At 36.1% G+C, this 17624-nt stretch overlaps 2 protein-coding genes across 4 annotated transcripts in view; one reads left to right on the top strand and one right to left on the bottom strand.

The window, feature by feature from the left end:
• Window positions 1-125: 125 nt before the first annotated feature.
• tmem218 (transmembrane protein 218) lies at window positions 126-9469 on the bottom strand. Of its 3 annotated transcripts, none has more exons than XM_042765243.1 (4): window positions 9419-9469; window positions 7381-7508; window positions 7193-7295; window positions 126-2899 (listed from the first exon to the last, which is right to left on the bottom strand). In XM_042765243.1, exons 2-4 carry the CDS (start codon window positions 7488-7490, stop codon window positions 2765-2767), a joined length of 348 nt encoding a protein of 115 aa, XP_042621177.1. In that variant the 5' UTR covers window positions 7491-7508; window positions 9419-9469; the 3' UTR covers window positions 126-2764. The 3 variants fall into 3 exon arrangements, with proteins under 3 accessions (XP_042621177.1, XP_042621176.1, XP_042621175.1); XM_042765242.1 differs by lacking the exon at window positions 9419-9469 and adding an exon at window positions 7938-8071; XM_042765241.1 differs by lacking the exon at window positions 9419-9469 and adding an exon at window positions 7828-7943 and having other exon boundaries at window positions 127-2899.
• The window catches only part of LOC109113274, a 66593-nt gene continuing 57441 nt past the window's right edge, over window positions 8473-17624 (top strand). The window contains exon 1 of the mRNA XM_042764562.1: window positions 8473-8572. The gene's annotated coding sequence lies outside the window, so the exon portion shown is untranslated. The remainder of the gene's footprint in view (window positions 8573-17624) is intronic.

Here is a 17624-nt window from a genome sequence, read left to right as displayed (position 1 = left end):
GTGAAGGGTGGGCATGCAGAGCTCAGAGCTGGAGAATAGTAGGCCAGGGAAGTGAGGGCAAAAGTTCTGCATGAGTGGATCACAAAGCAGGATCTAGTGTTCACCCCATTCCCCTCCTCGTCCCTCCCCCTCTCTCGTGAGCCTCAGCAGCACCCACACCCATATCCTGGGTCATGCTTACACCTCTCTGGCTCTGCATCCCTCTTTTGCTTTCTCTCTCTTTCGTTCTTACTCTCTTTGTATGTCCAGCTGGCTGCTTTACAAAGCCTCCAGCTCAGACTCCCAATGAGCCCTGCTCCCTCCGATGCTTTGTTCTGCCGTTTTTCCCACTCCCTGGAGAGAGAGTCACTACCAGCACGGACAACAAGAAGGGATAAGGGAAAATGGCAGAGAGAAAGACTGTAAGAAATCTAAAGTCAAGTGTCTTTACTATATTAGTGAATTGCAAATGTAATGGCCTATTCAGCCACTTGCAGCAGCTATACAACTTCCTCTTTGCCAGTGACTCTGAGCTTCCTTATTTCTGTTGTCCTTACTTTATTTGATAACGAAAACATTAATGATCATAAATGTGAGAGTATTTACATGACTTCTAACTGATTTTCTTTTGGAAACCTTCCATAAACACATTGGTTTTAGAAGAGCTCCTGAAATTATTTTTCTGAATTTTTTTTCAAGGTCACTGTCTTTTGTATTTATTATATGACACACATAGACACCGTTCAATGCGTCTGTGATCCGTTGGTTTGATTACACAACCCATTTCATGTACCAGTCCATCCGTCCAGTACCCTGTTTCTCAAGCTCTGGTAGATCTTCACCGATCAGCAAGCAGAAAGCCATCAGTGTTGCGATGTGGGCCGGAACTAATAGGATTGGATTTGATTCATTAGATTCTCTTTCATCGCACTGGTTGGAATTTCACTGCACGTCCCGACGGACTCCCCACTTTTAAATAAGGATCGCACGAAGACCTGAGGGGTGAGAGCTGGCGCAACTGAGACATGGCCTCACCTCACTTCTTGCTCACATTCCCACAATCTCTCTGTGTAAGAACCTCCAGATATATGAGTATTTGGGATGAGTTACAGGATATTGCAAGTTTTTTTGCATGACCACAAACTAAGTTGGCTGTTTTTGCTTTCTCCCAGATTCTACTCTGGACTGTTAGTCATGTCAAATACGTTTGATCAGCTTGATGAATGATTTTTTAACAGGTGAAATTGCAGCAAACATGTTTTAAATCCAGTCTGGAGCTCGTTATTTATGGCCTTCATGCTGTAAGGATCACAGCACACATGTACAACACGCCTGTGAAAATAATAAGCAATAACGACCTCCATCTTCGCCTGTGAAGTTTGCCTCCAAGAGAGATTTATGAAAATGAAAGTAAACGTCTGAGGCAACAAAGAGCCCATACAGAGTATTCACCTTGTTAAGAACAAAATAATCAACTTGCACAGCTTGAAGCTTTGTTGGACCGCCCGACTTTGCTCCCTGTGTCTTTGTGGTATTGTGCGGAGAATATGACTTACTTTCATAAGGCCAAAATTAGCATGTCAATATGGGACCAAGAAAATGAAAATTTTCTGGTATTAGCTGTGAATGAGTGAAATTTGAGTTTTCGGATAACAAATTAGTGGACTGGGGTATGAGAATGTGATTTCATGCAGCAAAGGGGCTGAAAATATGCACTGATTATAACTGAAGTGCCCTCTGCAGTGTAAAATTGATGGTGTTGTGATGCAGTTAGATAGACTACGTCATTTATATGTCAAAATCATTACCCCATTCCTGCCCATTCATATGATACATTTAAATAATATTATTACATAATATAAAATTGTAAATAAATTAAAGAACCATCTTTAATTGTTGAAGAATTCCAGATTCCAGATCCAGCAATTCACTCTCAACCAACAAGATTTCATGTAGTATTTTCACTGATCACTTGTGAAAAACTTTTCATTTGGCAGTATTTGTTTTATCATCCACCAGGTGAAAATGTACGTTTAATCACATTAAAAAGTAAAACAGCACCTCTCCTCAATGAGCCACACAATTTGAGATGTGGGTTACTGCGAGATACTGGATCAAAGTTAAAAAAAAAAACACAACTATTAAACTTAAATGAATATCTCCAAATATGAGCAATAGTAATAAAGTGATGCTTATAATTAGTTTGAATTAATCTTTTGTCTTGCATCAGATCATTTCAATGAATGATTTGATCAAGTTGTCACCCATGATTCAGACTAAACTGGTGACTGAGTTTGACTTAATAATCAGGTCACAAAACCAACTGTTCATGAATCAGACACCGATTACACAACGGGAAAAACCCTAATCTTAATGCTTTCCTTAGCAAACACCACTAATTAAATTAAAGAAATGAACAAATTAGCAGCTTGACATAGAAATAAGATGTATTCATTACTTTCAACAGTAAAAATACACTACATTTAACATTACAAAACTGCAAAATACAGAAAAAAGGCTCAGAAAAAAAAAAACGTACTTTTCCAATTCAAAATGACATTCAAAATGTACAAAACTGTATCCAACCACCCCCTTCTGAAAACATTGGCAATGCGCAGACTGCTCTGTGCTGCGCTCTCAGAGAGATGTGGATGTCTCTGACAGAAGCCCTGGATCCTTCTGCTGTCCTCTCATCTCAAGTGGGGCTCGCTGATCGACAGCGCTGCCAGGTTGGCTGCCTCGTTTTGGGATATCTGTAGGAGTTTGGCACATGAAGCCTTGTGGTCTAGTGTGTTCTCAGGGGCTTGGCATACACGGGCTCCAGGAAATGTAAGGGCAGCAACATGAACAGGGCTGCCAAGAACACCACACTCACCAAGGACAGAAGCACATAGCGGCCGATGAAGAACATATCCACTTTCTGAAAAACATCACAGGCTTACAGCGTGAATTATTTAACATATTATACAGTTACTGGAAAGTAATTAAAGCCACGAGGGCTTTGATGTTTCCATTAATATTTTTAATTAACATGAAATGTATTCAGTGTTATAATTTTGTCCACTAGAGGTCAGCAGGGTTCTTTAAAGAAATTTAACTGCAACCTCAGACACCTCACTAGACCACAGACACTAATAATGTGTGCATCTGTGTGTGAATATATATATATATATATATATATATATATATATATATATATATATATATAAATATTATATATATATATATATATATATATCACACACACATACACTTTTTATTAACATTTCATTCAGCAAGAACACATTAAATTGATTAAGGTGTAGACATTTATAATGTTACAGAAGATTTATATTTTAAATAAAACCTAATCAGAAAATTTGAATAATTTCTGAAGGATCATGTGACATAATGGCTTTACCATCACAGGAATAATTGACATTTTAAAATATATTAAAACAGAAAACAGTTATTTTAAATTGTAATAATATTTACAACATTACTGCTGCAATATTTGCTGCCTTGGTATGGATGAAAGTTTTTTTTTATTCCAAATAATTATCATATATATAAAAGATTCAAGTACTGTAAACTAGATTTAATATTTTATATTTACAGTAATATATACATGTTAAAATGTTTTTTTTTTTTTTTTTTTTTTTTTAGCAGGATTTTCCTTTATTTTAGCATACTTAGGAAAAATTTGCCATGAATTAAAGCTGAACAGTGTGATAGTGTTGAATGTGCGGATCACTCCGCTGTGGCAACCCCTGATGACAGAGAGAGAGAGAGAGAGGAATACTAAGAACGCTCTATGTTCCTACAGACCTGAACTACAGTATGAGGCCTAAATCATGGGAGAGGCCACAACCTACATTAAACTACAGACAGAGAAGATGTCTTTGTGTGTTAGGGCATGTGTATGTGGGAGGGGGGCTCTGTCTCAGGCGAATGCAGTGTTCTCTCGTTTAACACATCTCACTTTCTAATTTGCCAATTAGCCAGCTAGCGAAGCACAGAGCAGAGGCCATGTTTTATTAATGTGGCATCGAATGTGCGGCAGTAAGCTCCTGTTTGGGGCTGGCCTAATTGGCACTGTGATATTATTCCTTTGTACAACAGCAAGGGTTACCCATTTCTCATTCAATACACTGTCACCTATCAAGAAAAAAAAAAAACTTATCTGGTCATTCCTGCTGCAAGCAAATCAGCAACGGGTGTAACATGGATTTGGTGCTATGCACAAAGGAGAGTCTATTGCACAATTTACGGTGATTAAAGCTAACTTTCATGCACTACCCTACATGATATCAACTTCTAAAAGGTGTTTTCGACATCAAAAAATGGCAAGCCTTCCTAACACCTCTTACTGATAACAAAAATTTTAGTCGTTTTAAGATATTAAAAGAACTACACTATGCAGCTTGTGAGATCTCAAGTCTATGTATCAAACCAAGAACAGTGGGTAATCAAATAATTTTAGGTCGAAGATGGGAACATTTGATTCAGCCAACATGTTTCTGTTGTGTTATTGAAGAATGAAAGGTAAATGGTTTGGATTTTGTTTGTGCAGACAAGAGGGTGAGTTGGCAGCTCAGAGCGCTAGTTTTGGCAAAGACAGACTTTGGGAAAAAGCTGTTGTGTTTGTGCTAGTCTGCTGTTGAGGAGAGATAAACCAGCACACGTCTCTGTCAAATATAACTCACACACAGAGCAGTACAGTGCACCTAACTCTCTATTCACGCATGAATATCAGAATTCAATTAAACAAAACAATTTTCAAATCACTTGTACATTAACTTTTCAGTCATATATATATATATATATATATATATACACACACACACACACACACACACAGGTGCATCTCAATAAATTTGAATGTCATGGAAAAGTTCATTTATTTCAGTAATTCAACTCAAATTGTGAAACTCATGTACTAAATAAATTCATTGCACACAGACTGAAGTAGTTTAAGTCTTTGGTTCTTTTAATTGTGATGATTTTGGCTCACATTTAACAAAAACCCATCAATTCTCAACTAATTAGAATACTTTATAAGACCAATAAAAAAAAGCATTTTTAGTGAATTGTTGGCCTTCTGGAAAGTATGTTCATTTACTGTACATGTACACAATACTTGGTTGGGGCTCCTTTTGCTTTAATTACTGCCTCAACTCAGTGTGGCGTGGAGGTGATCAGTTTGTGGCACTGCTGAGGTGGTATGGAAGCCCAGCTTTCTTTGACAGTGGCCTTCAGCTCATCTGCATTTTTTGGTCTCTTGTTTCTCATTTTCCTCTTGACAATACCCCATAGATTCTCTCTGGGGTTCAGGTCTGGCGAGTTTGCTGGCCAGTCAAGCACACCAACACCATGGTCATTTAACCAACTTTTGGTGCTTTTGGCAGTGTGGGCAGGTGCCAAATCCTGCTGGAAAATGAAATCAGCATCTTTTTTTTGTTTTCAAAAAACACAATGGACCAACACCAGCAGATGACATTGCACCCCAAATCATCACAGACTGTGGAAACTTAACACTGGACTTCAAGCAACTTGGGCTATGAGCTTGTCCACCCTTCCTCCAGACTCTAGGACCTTGGTTTCCAAATGAAATACAAAACTTGCTCTCATCTGAAAAGAGGACTTTGGTCACTGGGCAACAGTCCAGTTCTTCTTCTCTTTAGTCCAGGTAAGACGCCTCTGACGTTGTCTGTGGTTTAGGAGTGACTTAAGAGGAATATGACAACTGTAGCCAAATTCCTTGACACATCTGTGTGTGGTGGCTCTTGATGCCTTGACCCCAGCCTCAGTCCATTCCTTGTGAAGTTCACTCAAATTCTTGAATTGATTTTTCTTGACAATCCTCATAAGGCTGTGGTTCTCTCGGTTGGTTGTGCATCTTTTTCTTCCACACTTTTTCCTTCCACTCAACTTTCTGTTAACATGCTTGGATACAGCACTCTGTGAACAGCCAGCTTCTTTGGCATTGAATGTTTGTGGATTACCCTCCTTGTGAAGGGTGTCAATGATTGTCTTCTGGACAACTGTCAGATCAGCAGTCTTCCCCGTGATTGTGTAGCCTAGTGAACCAAACTGAGAGAACATTTTGAAGGCTCGGGAAACCTTTGCAGGTGTTTGAGTTGATTGGCATTTCACCGTATTCTAATTTGCTGAGGTGGGTTTTTGTAAAATGTGAGCCAAAATCATCACAATTAAAAGAACCAAAGACGTAAACTACTTTAGTCTGTGTGCACTGAATTTATTTAAATTTAAATTATTTAAATATTATTGCAATTTAAAATAATGGTTTTCTATTTTATTATAATTTAACATGTAATTTATTGCTGTGATCAAAGCTGAATTTTCAGCATCATTACTCCAGTCTTCAGTGTCACATGATCCTTCATAAATCATTCTAATATACTGATTTAATATCAATACTGGAAACAGTTTTGCTGATTCATATTTTTTTGGAACCTGTGATACTTTTTTCAAGATTCTTTGATGAATAAAATGTTAAAAAGAACAGCTTTTGTAACAAAATACACTACCATTCAAAGGTTTGGGGTAAGTATTTTAGTATTTTTTTTAAGAAATGAATCCTTTTATTCAGCAAGGATGTGTTAAATTGATAAAAAGTGATAAAGACTTATATTGTTAGAAAAGTTTTATATTTTTAATAAATGCTGTTCGTTTTAACTTTATTCATCAAATAATCCTGTAAAAAGTATCACAGGTGACAAAAAACTATTAAGCAGCACAACTGTTTCCAACATTGATAATGAATCAGCATATAAGAATGATTTCTGAAGGATCATGTGACACTGAAGTAATGGCTGATAAAAATTCAACTTTGCATCACAGGAATAAATTATATTTTAAAGTATATTAAAATAGAAAACCTGTATTTTAAATGGTAATAATATTTTATAATATTACTGTTTTTTTTTCTGTATTTTTGGTCAGATAAATGCAACAGACATGATAAATGGAAGAGACTTCTTTAAAACATATTAAAAAACTTACTGATTAAAAAAATTTGGAACAGCAGTGCGAGTATATATATACAGGCACATTTTAAATATTTTCAAAAATCTATCTTTGCCAGTTTTTTTTTTTTTATGAAAAGATCATATATAAAAGAATACGTATCTATATCTAAATTTGAACTATTCCTCTGTATATATATATATACATTATATACAGTTCATTATGTAAATATAATTGCACTCACCTGAACTGCTCTCTCAGGGGAGGGAACTTCAGGGGCGCGAGGGAAGAACACTAAAACCAGTGTGATGGTGAGCGCCAGAAGAAATATAGGTATTATTCCTAATCTGGTGAGGCAATAACATTGTGATTATTCATGATAAAACAGCCTACTATCGAGCATGTGTCGAAAACACCAAAGTGTGCTCTTACTTTGTTGGGCCGGTTGCGCGCGACAGAACAATGGTGAGCGTCAGAGTCACTATCCAGATTAAAGCGATGATAAACACACCGGTTCCAACGCCTAACACCACATCGGCCATCCTCACCCCTCACACTGCCTGAAACAGTTACCGAACGAGAGAATATTTCTAGCGGATAGGCAGCGTGATGATGGATGCACGCGCTAAGTCCAATGAGTTTGTGAGTAACGTTATATCAATCTGATGTTATGAACGCAAACCACGTGGCGCGTCCATCTTCATCTGCCTGCTATTTCTCGATAAAACATCGACTGTTTTTTTAAAACTCAATTCAGCTAGCATAAGGAAGTAACTTAAACGATGGGAAGCGCGCAGTTCATAAAAAATAAATGCTTAAGCTAGCAAACTAATCCCTTGTAAACCAATAACGGCTAAACTAAACAGTTTGTATATTTACCTCATAAAACAACCGACTGTATAGTTCTAAATAATATACTGATTTGCGGCGAGATACACGCTGCAGAAAGTATAAAATATTTCCATGGAAACACCGTCGCTTCTACTTACGTCCACAATTTGTGTCGACGAATCAGGATGCCGTATCTAGCGAACAGTATGCTGGGAGTTGTAGTTTATGTGAATCCTGAGTCTGCGTAGTACCTATAAACAATTTACGCTGTTTTTGCAAGCGCACTGATAATGAAATGATCTTTTAATCTTTTATCGTATAATATTTTAATCGCATAGGTGTTTCTTTTTTTCATTCTCTTTTCTACAGACTTTTTCTAATCTTTCTCATGATATAATAATAATTATAAGTTTTAGTTATAAGGCGCCGTACAAGGTGAAAATTTCTTTTCTTGTGGCACAAATAAATCGGTTTCCTCTGCTTTCCTACTAGGCGAACAGCCAAGGCGACCTGCAGCCGAATGTAGGTCTGGTTTGATGCCGATAGGGGGCCAGCGGGCTCCGCCGTTAATGAACCGGAGATGCGCGTGCAGGGCCCGGGGTGTTCGGTACGGCACTGAATAATGCCAGTGGACGAGGAACCGCGGAGGTGTACACTCGGCAGCGAGGGGTACGGGGAGAGGGTGGGGGGGAGATGGTGGGAGGGGTCTGAAATGGCAGACGTCACGGCTTGTGTAGGGGAGTATAGGCTGTGTTGTCAGCCTGGTGTCAGTCTGATGAAGATTGGCATTCAGGTAAGCTGTCATTCATTTTCAATGTCAGAGCGCGGAGCGGGCGAACACTCCAGCCTGTTTTTTTCCCCCCTCTCGCTCTCATTACAAAAGGCAGGACATTATTCATACAGACTGGCCGAGGGCTGAGGGGAGAGAATGATAGACAGAGAGAGAAAGTGAGGGAAAGAGAGAGAGAGAGCGCGTGAGTGAGCGGAAGGGAGGAGGAGGAAGAGAACGAGTGCGATAGAAGGAGGGAGGAAGAGAGGAAAGACGGGAGAAGATGCCGTGCAGTTTGGGGGAGCGCATATCTTTCTGGATGATTTTTTTGATGGATGATGCGTTTGGACTTGTGAAATGTGGTGGTAATTTTTGTGTCGACATTTTTGTTGGGCTTTAAAGGGAATTTTATAGTATAGGGTCGTCATATTCATAACGCGCAAAATAAACGCATCTAAATCACATTTCGAATTTTAATTGGGGTGTATTTTGCTATCGTCAGTGTTTTGTTTTGAGCTATACTTATTTCTCATTGGCTTTTAATGAGTTGTACAAGATTATAGGTCTATTTGGTTTTTAACTGTTCGTTTATGACCGGTCAGTTTAGAAAAAAAAGATAACGTTATTGCTTAGTAGGCTATCTGGCATTCTTCTGCTAGTTTGACATGAAATCAGAATAGTGTTCAGGAAATTAAAAACAGTTTACCTGTGTTATGCAAATTATAGCTTACAATGACTTTACGCGGAGTCAACTTTTTAAAGTATATACGGTAGGTACATTTTGGGTCGCGATTTTTTTTTTCTGTCGCCAATGACACATTTGGTGTTTGAATCTATAATACATTTTTAATGAACAACAATAAGTCTTACGTTTTGTACATGAACCGTCCGATATCAAAGTCCTTTTAAGAGGTAGCCTATAATAGTCTTTGCCGATACTGACACTAATAACTCTGTTGGAGCAGCGTACTGTTGTTATGGTTACCGCCTCGCCACCCCTTTTCGCTTGCGACTATTTAGCGAGATTTGAAAATAAGTAGGCTTCTCTGAATAACTATAACTATGTAATCTTTTATGTTTAAAAATGTTGTTTTTATATTTTACCCACTTTTTGTGATGCTTGTAGACACAGCCTATGCTACTCCCCCAAGACTCCTATAATTCCCCTTCTGGTTGCTTGTAGCGAAATGACAGACCACAGTAAACACATGTAAAAAGTATTAGAAATACTATTACAAGCATGCTTGATTGGGTTCTAGTAAAGTTATCATAGTTCAACTATTACTTAAAAAAATGTGTCAGTTTAATAGCTCTTTGCTGCTGCTTTGATGCTGCTGTCTTATTAATACTGTGTATGTGTATATATATATATATATATATATATATATATATATATATATATATATATATATATATATATATATATATATATATATATATATATATATGGCAAATCATGTGGTATAGTATTTATTACTCTCTTATGAGTTCTTAGATTTGTTCTCTTATTTATAAAACATGAAGCTGATTGTTCTGTTTTGACTTGCAGAGACAACATTGCATAGTATTGCAAATGATTAAGTTCCTCATCGGATACAGACTTGTTCCTTTGTAAAAGTTTAGTGACTTTCACTATTGAATGTGACATTAAACATTTTATTGCAGTGGGACTGTGCATTTTTCTGTAAATTTGGATTCTCTATCTAAACTAGCAAAGCTGAAGTTGAAAAAACAGGGAGCATTGTAAAGGTCTCTGTAAAGTATGAAAGACATTTTGTCAAGATATCAGAGTTGTTTGCAGTTTACAACTATTTGCAAGTTTATATAAAATAGATTAATTTGTATGGTTATTTTCTACAAATCTAAGATGGTCCATCAGTCATGTTAGGATAATATTAGAATATCTGCAAGTGAACACTGTTTCATAATTGAAACATTAATGATGTTGAGTTCCATTTTTCGCAGAAACGTGGTGAGAAAATAGTCTTAAATCATTTTTCTGATGACTTGATACATACCTGGAAGTATACATTAACACCTTTCTCAATACTATATAGAAAAAAGCTAAATTCTGAATGTATTTTAGTAATTAATACTCTCTACAAATATTTAAATGTGATCATCTTAGTTTTTCCAGTACAAAGTTGTATATTTTAACTTTAGTGTCAAATATTATGACATATAAACTGGCTGTAGTGTAGCATCTGCACACATACATGAGAGTGACATTACATGTCCATTTTCCACCCAAAGTCAAATCTCATTTAATCAGCTGTTTTATTTCTGCAGTGCAAGCGATCACAGGGCTGTAATGTTTTGTCTGGAAGATAAAAGTTGTTGGATGGGGCTAATTTAAATGTCGAGATCCCTGCTGGGATCTTAATTGATGATTTGTGTCACGGGACAAGCTGGCCAGGGGCAAAACTGCAAACACAAAATACTCCAACTTTATTTGCATATTCCCCTTCTCCACATTACGAGCAAATTACAATCTGAGGTTCAATACTGCAAGGACCCGGAGCTCTTTTGGACTAATCACTAATAAAATGACTCAGTCACCCTAAATGAGGGAAGTAAACTGAGCAAAAAGAAGATTGTAAACCAATTGTAATGCTTCTTGACTTGCATAAAGCTATTTAGAAAATCGTCTTCCATTCTAATGTGTTGTTTTTGATGCCAACTAAATACATCCACAGCACTAATCATTTAAGTGCCCATGGTCTCATTTGGATTTTCAGATCTTACACATGTTGTTTGTTTGTTGACAGTTAATGAGATACTCGTGTATCTTTGCAAAATAAAAAATGCAGGCTCAAATGAGAATTATTCATCAGCCTGTAGTCTGCTGGGGTCTTGTGTGTTCAAGGTGAAACAATATGAGGTTACATTGTTCTTCGCTCTTCTTAAATGCACAGAGACAGAGCTGTGTTGTTACAGGCTTCCACCGCTAAGCCTTTGCTGATCCTGATGGCTCTCTGAGGAACGTGGGCCTGTTATTGCCATTGGACACTGTGTGTCCAAATGACTTCGCTGCTCTCCTACCGCTAGGCACGGCTGTCAAACTCCTCTCCTGAGACCTGGAGGTAGGGGAAGATTTGCTTGATTTACATGTGTGCAGGCACTTAACGGGTCACCCGTATGCTGACGCTCACATCACAGGCCGTGCTGTTTTCATGTCACCTTGGCCTTGGAGAGACGTGGCATGATGTGTTGGAACTGACGCTGATTTGATTTCCGAGAAAACACCGACTTGGAATCGCCAGTCTCCAAAAAGAAGCAATGATCTGATGTTAACAAATGTGATGAAGTTGTCCTTTGGTGTGCATGTCAGCACTTGTCACTCACTTAAATAGATGCCGCCAAATGACAAATGACTTGATGAAAATCTGCCCTTGACTATCCTTGCACTCATGTCTATATCTGCAGCATTTAAAACAGCTTGAACAAAATAACAGATAAAAAAAGATTAATAAAAAGTCTGTTGAAGTTGACAAATAAAATCAAGAAAATGCAGGAATTTTTAGCACTAAAACATGACATGTAACTCATTCCACTCAGTTTGTGCTATACACACAGTACCAGCAATTGTATGACTTATTGAGAAAAAGAGCTATTTATTTTAATATCGAGATACTATTGTAAATTTTATTAATATTTCAATTAGTTTTTGTTTTTCATTTTAATTTTAGTTAAAGTTAAAGTTTTTTTTTCCATGTTTATTAAAACAAGTAATGTAGCCTTGGCAACTATTTGAAATATATATATATATATATATATATATATATATATATATATATATATATATATATAATATATATATATTTTTTTTTTTACATTTTTTTTTACATTTTATTTCAAGTAAAGATTTTTTTTTTTAATGGTTTTAGTTTTAATTAACTATAATAACCCTGCCTGGCAGGTCATCAAACAGGGTCCATGTGGGTCCTTAAAAAGTTACAGTTTAGGTCATATAAGAAAAGTCATAATTATCATTATAATTTTTTAAGCTTTTATAAGTTTTTAAATTTTGAAAAAAAAAAGAATCACAATATGGCTGCATTTGTAAAAACCTGTCTTATTTGGTCTATATAATGTTGTTTAAATTATTGTTTTTCCAGCCATTTACAGTAATTTTTTGTTTGCATGTCTTAAGAAGGTCTTAAATGCCTTCAGTTTGATTTTAAAAACCCTGCAGAATTCCTGGGAAACAAATCTACTAGACTTGCATTGTAGGAGGGACCCAAGCCAATTCTAGAAACCAGAATATCATATTGTGATTTGTGGGTGGGATCTTTTGAATTTGACCATTGAATACCTAGCAACACCTTAGCAACTACATGCTATTGCCCTGACAATCACCAGTGAATTGCAGTGACCTTTGAACCGGTAGGTGATTTTTTTATTTTATTTTTATAATACTTATTATTTCATGCAAATGACAGACAAAGTTGTTCATAAGAACAGAAATAATTACTTCAACAGGATCAAAAGCAGAGTCAAATTAGCAGCAGCTTATTATTAATTCTGAATTCAAAAACCTTGAACAGCACTGTAAACCTTCAAGTGCCTTTGTTCTTATCTCTAGTGGAATGCTGATAATCCAAATAAATGTACTCAGCGTCACTGAGGGAAATACGAACACTTCCACCAAATCCTGAATTTATTATATTTCTGAGTTGTTTCTCAGAAAAGATGAAGGTTGAAAATATTTTATTTGAATTCTGTTTGAGATCAAAGTAGGAAGAAAAAAAACCCTACCCAAGACCAATTCATATCTTTTCCCCCCTAAATATATAAATATATGCATGAGTATAATAACTAGTCAAATTAAAATAATGTGCTAGAGGCAGAAGAGTGCTTGACTAAGGTTGAGAGAGAATGATGTTTAATATTTTCTCTATTAGAGCGTGGATGAAGATTGTAGTTCTCACATGTTTTTCACATTTCATATGTTGGTGTCATTTGGCGTGACTGGAGAGAGATAGATGTTCTCCAGCGGTGCATTGTGTGCATTTCGCTCTCCTGTCTTTTGGAGTGCACCGTTTTTATTAGAGCTGAAATAGTGCATTGAATTCTCATCTATTACTGTAAAAGCCATCTTCTCCGAAAGTAGCATCTCGCTCCATCCCGTTTCAATGACATCATTCATAAAGGCATGTTTTTCTCCCATTCACACTTCCTGCTCTGTCCTCTGGAGCATTCAAACACAGACCACCATTGATTCCAACCACCTGATTTCATTTGGACCTTTGACACTGGGCTATATCGGAGTTTCCTCTCCCGCTGATCTATTTGTGCATCTTTTGTTGCGTTTCGAACAGAACCCCCCACGTTTCCATCATCCTCTTTCAAGCTCAGAGCCATTGAAAGACATTGATCGGTAGCTGTATGTGTGCAAAATGCCTGTAATGGCGTCAGTACATGACAAAATCACTTAACAGCAAGGACTGAGTTATTATTTTCTTTTTATTAATGCATTGGAATGGTTTTCCTTAAATAGATGGTGAGTGACTCCTGAAAAGCATCTAATTAAAAGGATTATTAATGCATATCAATCCAGATAAATGGATTGGAGTTTTATTTGCAAAGTAGTGTATCTTAGCTAGTTTTATTGGCCTGTTGCCATTAGGTAGGAAGTTTCTTTTTTGTTTTTTTTTTGCTTTTTAATAAAATGCATTAGGATCGATCAGCCTCTGGGACATCATAAAGCACCTGGCTTCCCGGTGGCTTTAGCCGAAATCTTTGATTTACAGCTTGCAGTTTCTCATGCTTGCTGCTTGCAGTTTTTTTTCTGCTTGAAAACTGTGTTTACCTTTATTTATTTATTTCAACCAAGACTAATTCAAATTTAGTTTGGATATTTGGATAGAGCCTTCTGATCCTTTGAATAGTCCTTTAATGCTATGAATCTATAAAGTGATCTATAAATAATATATATGTTGTATACAAAATATTATTTTTTTTTCCCCCTTCGATTTTTGAGAAAACACTTGGTGCTTAATGAAATTTATCATCAAAAGCACTCAAATTAACACCTGCACTACCAAATGTTCTTTAATACACTGAAAAGAAACAATTTTCAATGACTTTGTGCCCCACAGTGACTGCTCTGATCTCAATGGAGATTTGTTTTTGTACTAATATTGTAGCTCAAGATGTCTTTAAAAAGAGCAAAATGATATAAGAGTTCTAGGATCAATAAAAACATACTTTTTTCAAGAGAGGCTCTTAGTATTATTATACCACACTGGTTGCAGAATAGTCTTGTAAAGTGTTGTAATGTCACTAAATGATTTATTCTAATAAGTTAAAAGTGATTTTCACAATCACTCTGCAATTTAGTGTTGAAAAAGTTGCTAATTTGTCTATTATTTATCTATTTATATATGTACATGTTTTTATCAGTCCAACAGTGCGAGTGTTCATCGTTATATCTAAATTCCTCAGAGCTCAGTGCTGTTTAGCGCTGCTGGTGGGTGATATTTGACACATCAGTATAAGCAGCACGATTTTAGGCTGTGGGGGTGCTTTGCTTTCCTCAAGCACATGAGAGATTTCACACCAACGCTCGCACACACCAGCTGCTTTATTGCGTTCATACAGTATGTGCCGACAGTTTTGGGAAAACCTCATGTCATTTCAGATTTAAGAGGCGGTTGCAGTCGCCAACAAAAGTCCTCAACAACATATTTTTGGCTTTTTAATGGATGTTCCAACTACGCTAAACCACATATGGCTGCTTCTCGCTCTGCTTTGTTTTTAGGGGCCCCATAAGGCATAAAGTTGTTTCCTTTCAAGTGGAATGTAAACATATAAAAGATTGCAGACTGAGTGTGCTTTGGCTTTAGTGTTTGGAAATATCTCTGAACATTAAACAATCTTTAATTCCCAAAGCAGTTACTTCACAATAAATTAGCACATTACCATAGTGTTTCCCAACCGTTTTGGTCTTATGTACCCCCACAGCCTCATCAGCATATATATATTTAAATCTTAATGTTAATAAAACACACATATATTATTATATTATATTATATTATATTATATTATATTATATTATATTATATTATATTATATTATATTATATTATATTATATTATATTATATTATATTATATTATATTATATTATATTTATTAAATTAAAAGCCATCAGATTTTTTCATTTTTACTTTGCAATACACCTTCCCCATTGATATGAATGGATTTTCAGTGCTCTCTGTTGCAGTGTAAACTCTGCTGTGGTGACCTTACTGAATTGACTAGTTGATGATCTTATGGACAGATGCCTGTACTTCAGTTTTCTCCAGCTGCTAGCCGTGAGACTTCTGGTGACTGTTCAATTGAAAACTTAGAGGGAGATAAATATAGCAGATGAAAGTGTGCCCCGCTTTGTGTGAAACTCTAGAAACGGATGGTCTTCGGAGAAATCATCACTTGCCATACGGGGGATGATATTAATGCGAGCCCGCAAACACTGGGTGTGATAACAGCCAGGAGACTGATCAGCGATGCATCAGGCCATTTATCGACCACAACTGCGTGGAAAACAATCTCGTGCTCCCTGACTGTTAGAACTTTATAGCGTTGCCCTTCAGAAAGGACTGATGACAGTTCTGAGCTAAAAGTGAAACATAAACAGCTGCTGCCCCAGAGTGTGAGGGAAATGTAGACGCATGCATGTGGCGATCTGCCATAGCTAGTGTAGGATGACAAGTTTTTGGTAAGAGCTGGGACAGCGAATGCCCTCACTGTTAGGTAGAGAAGTTGGGCCCATGCACCCAGGTGGCTAATACATCCTTGCCGGATTTGGAACAGAAGTGCGAAACAATACGCAGAAGGTGGCAGTAATGCAAAATATGGTGTACACCTGCCTTTTATATCTCCGTCAAGCCACAGTCCAACATTCTGCTGGTCATATGTGCTCCAGAAGTATTTATAAAGCACTATAGACACTTAATACAGCTCATCACACCTTAGGAGCTCAGCTGACTTTAGCAATAAACACAACTGGCCTGAGCAAGAGCGAAAGGGTTAACCTTTTCCTTCCCATTAGAAAAGGAGGGTGGAAAAACAGAGTGAGAGGTCATGGTGAATACATATAGGGTAGGGGAATTCCTCACTGTCCTTTCTAAACCTGCCAGTGTTATGAGAGTGGATAATACGACTTCTGTGGCAGTGGAAAACATGGTAAATCGTAACCTAGAACTGAATTAAAAGCTAGATTAAAGATCAAGCCAAACTATGTTTAAAAAAAGTGGACTGAGGACATCATTGTTATTGAGGTGTAAGGATTTTGTTTCTGAATTGTGTCAAAACTCAATGAACAATGTAGCTGCTGCATTCTCAATGTCACAAGCAAGAGTTGCTGTAGCGGGAAATAGCATAAACAAATATATGCTCAGTGTTTGTTTGTTTTTAGAAAACTGAGCTACTGCCAGCGTGAGCAGCAGTGTGAAGATAATTTTACTCAGCAAGTTGGTAAAAGTTTTTTTTTATTATTATTATTTTATTTTGTAAAAAGTTTGTCATTCTATTTTTTTTTTAAATTTTATTTAATTGATTTGTATTTTATTGCAGATTTTATTGATGTGAAATGGAATTTATATACTTGTAATTTATATATTATACTTATATTATGTATATTTATATATATATATATATATATATATATATATATATATATAGATAGATAGATAGATAGATAGATAGATAGATAGATAGATATAGATATTTAATTAGCTTTTAATTTTATGTTTTCAGTTTTTGTTGTAATTTTTTTTTTATATATATTTCAAAATATTTTACATTTATTTTTATTTCAGGTTTTCATTTTATTTCAGTCAGTAATTTTACTACAACTTAACCGTTTTTCAGGTAGTTGGCAAGGCAACATTTCCAAATTTATATATATATATATATATATATATATATATATATATATATATATATATATATATATATATATATATATTAGATATTTTATTTTTAACTCAAAAATGTATTGTATTTAACTCAAACTGTAAAGCATGATGCTAGCAATGCCAGTGTCATATGTTCAATTCTCAGGGAAAGCAA

This window comes from Cyprinus carpio, chromosome A10 (genome assembly GCF_018340385.1).
Source record: "Cyprinus carpio isolate SPL01 chromosome A10, ASM1834038v1, whole genome shotgun sequence".
NCBI lineage: Eukaryota > Metazoa > Chordata > Actinopteri > Cypriniformes > Cyprinidae > Cyprinus > Cyprinus carpio.
Note: the sequence above shows the minus strand (reverse complement) of the source record. Positions and strands in the feature narration are given on the sequence as shown.

What these genes read in the sequence shown, in the direction of transcription:
- tmem218 (XM_042765243.1), bottom strand. Translation starts at nt 7,490, where the DNA reads ATGGCCGATGTGGTGTTAGGCGTTGGAACCGGTGTGTTTATCATCGCT. An exon ending in CGCGCAACCGGCCCAACAAA is followed by an intron (nt 7,296 to 7,380) that starts GTAAGAGCACAC and finishes TTGCCTCACCAG; the next exon opens with ATTAGGAATAATACCTATAT. An exon ending in CCCCTGAGAGAGCAGTTCAG is followed by an intron (nt 2,900 to 7,192) that starts GTGAGTGCAATT and finishes GATGTTTTTCAG; the next exon opens with AAAGTGGATATGTTCTTCAT.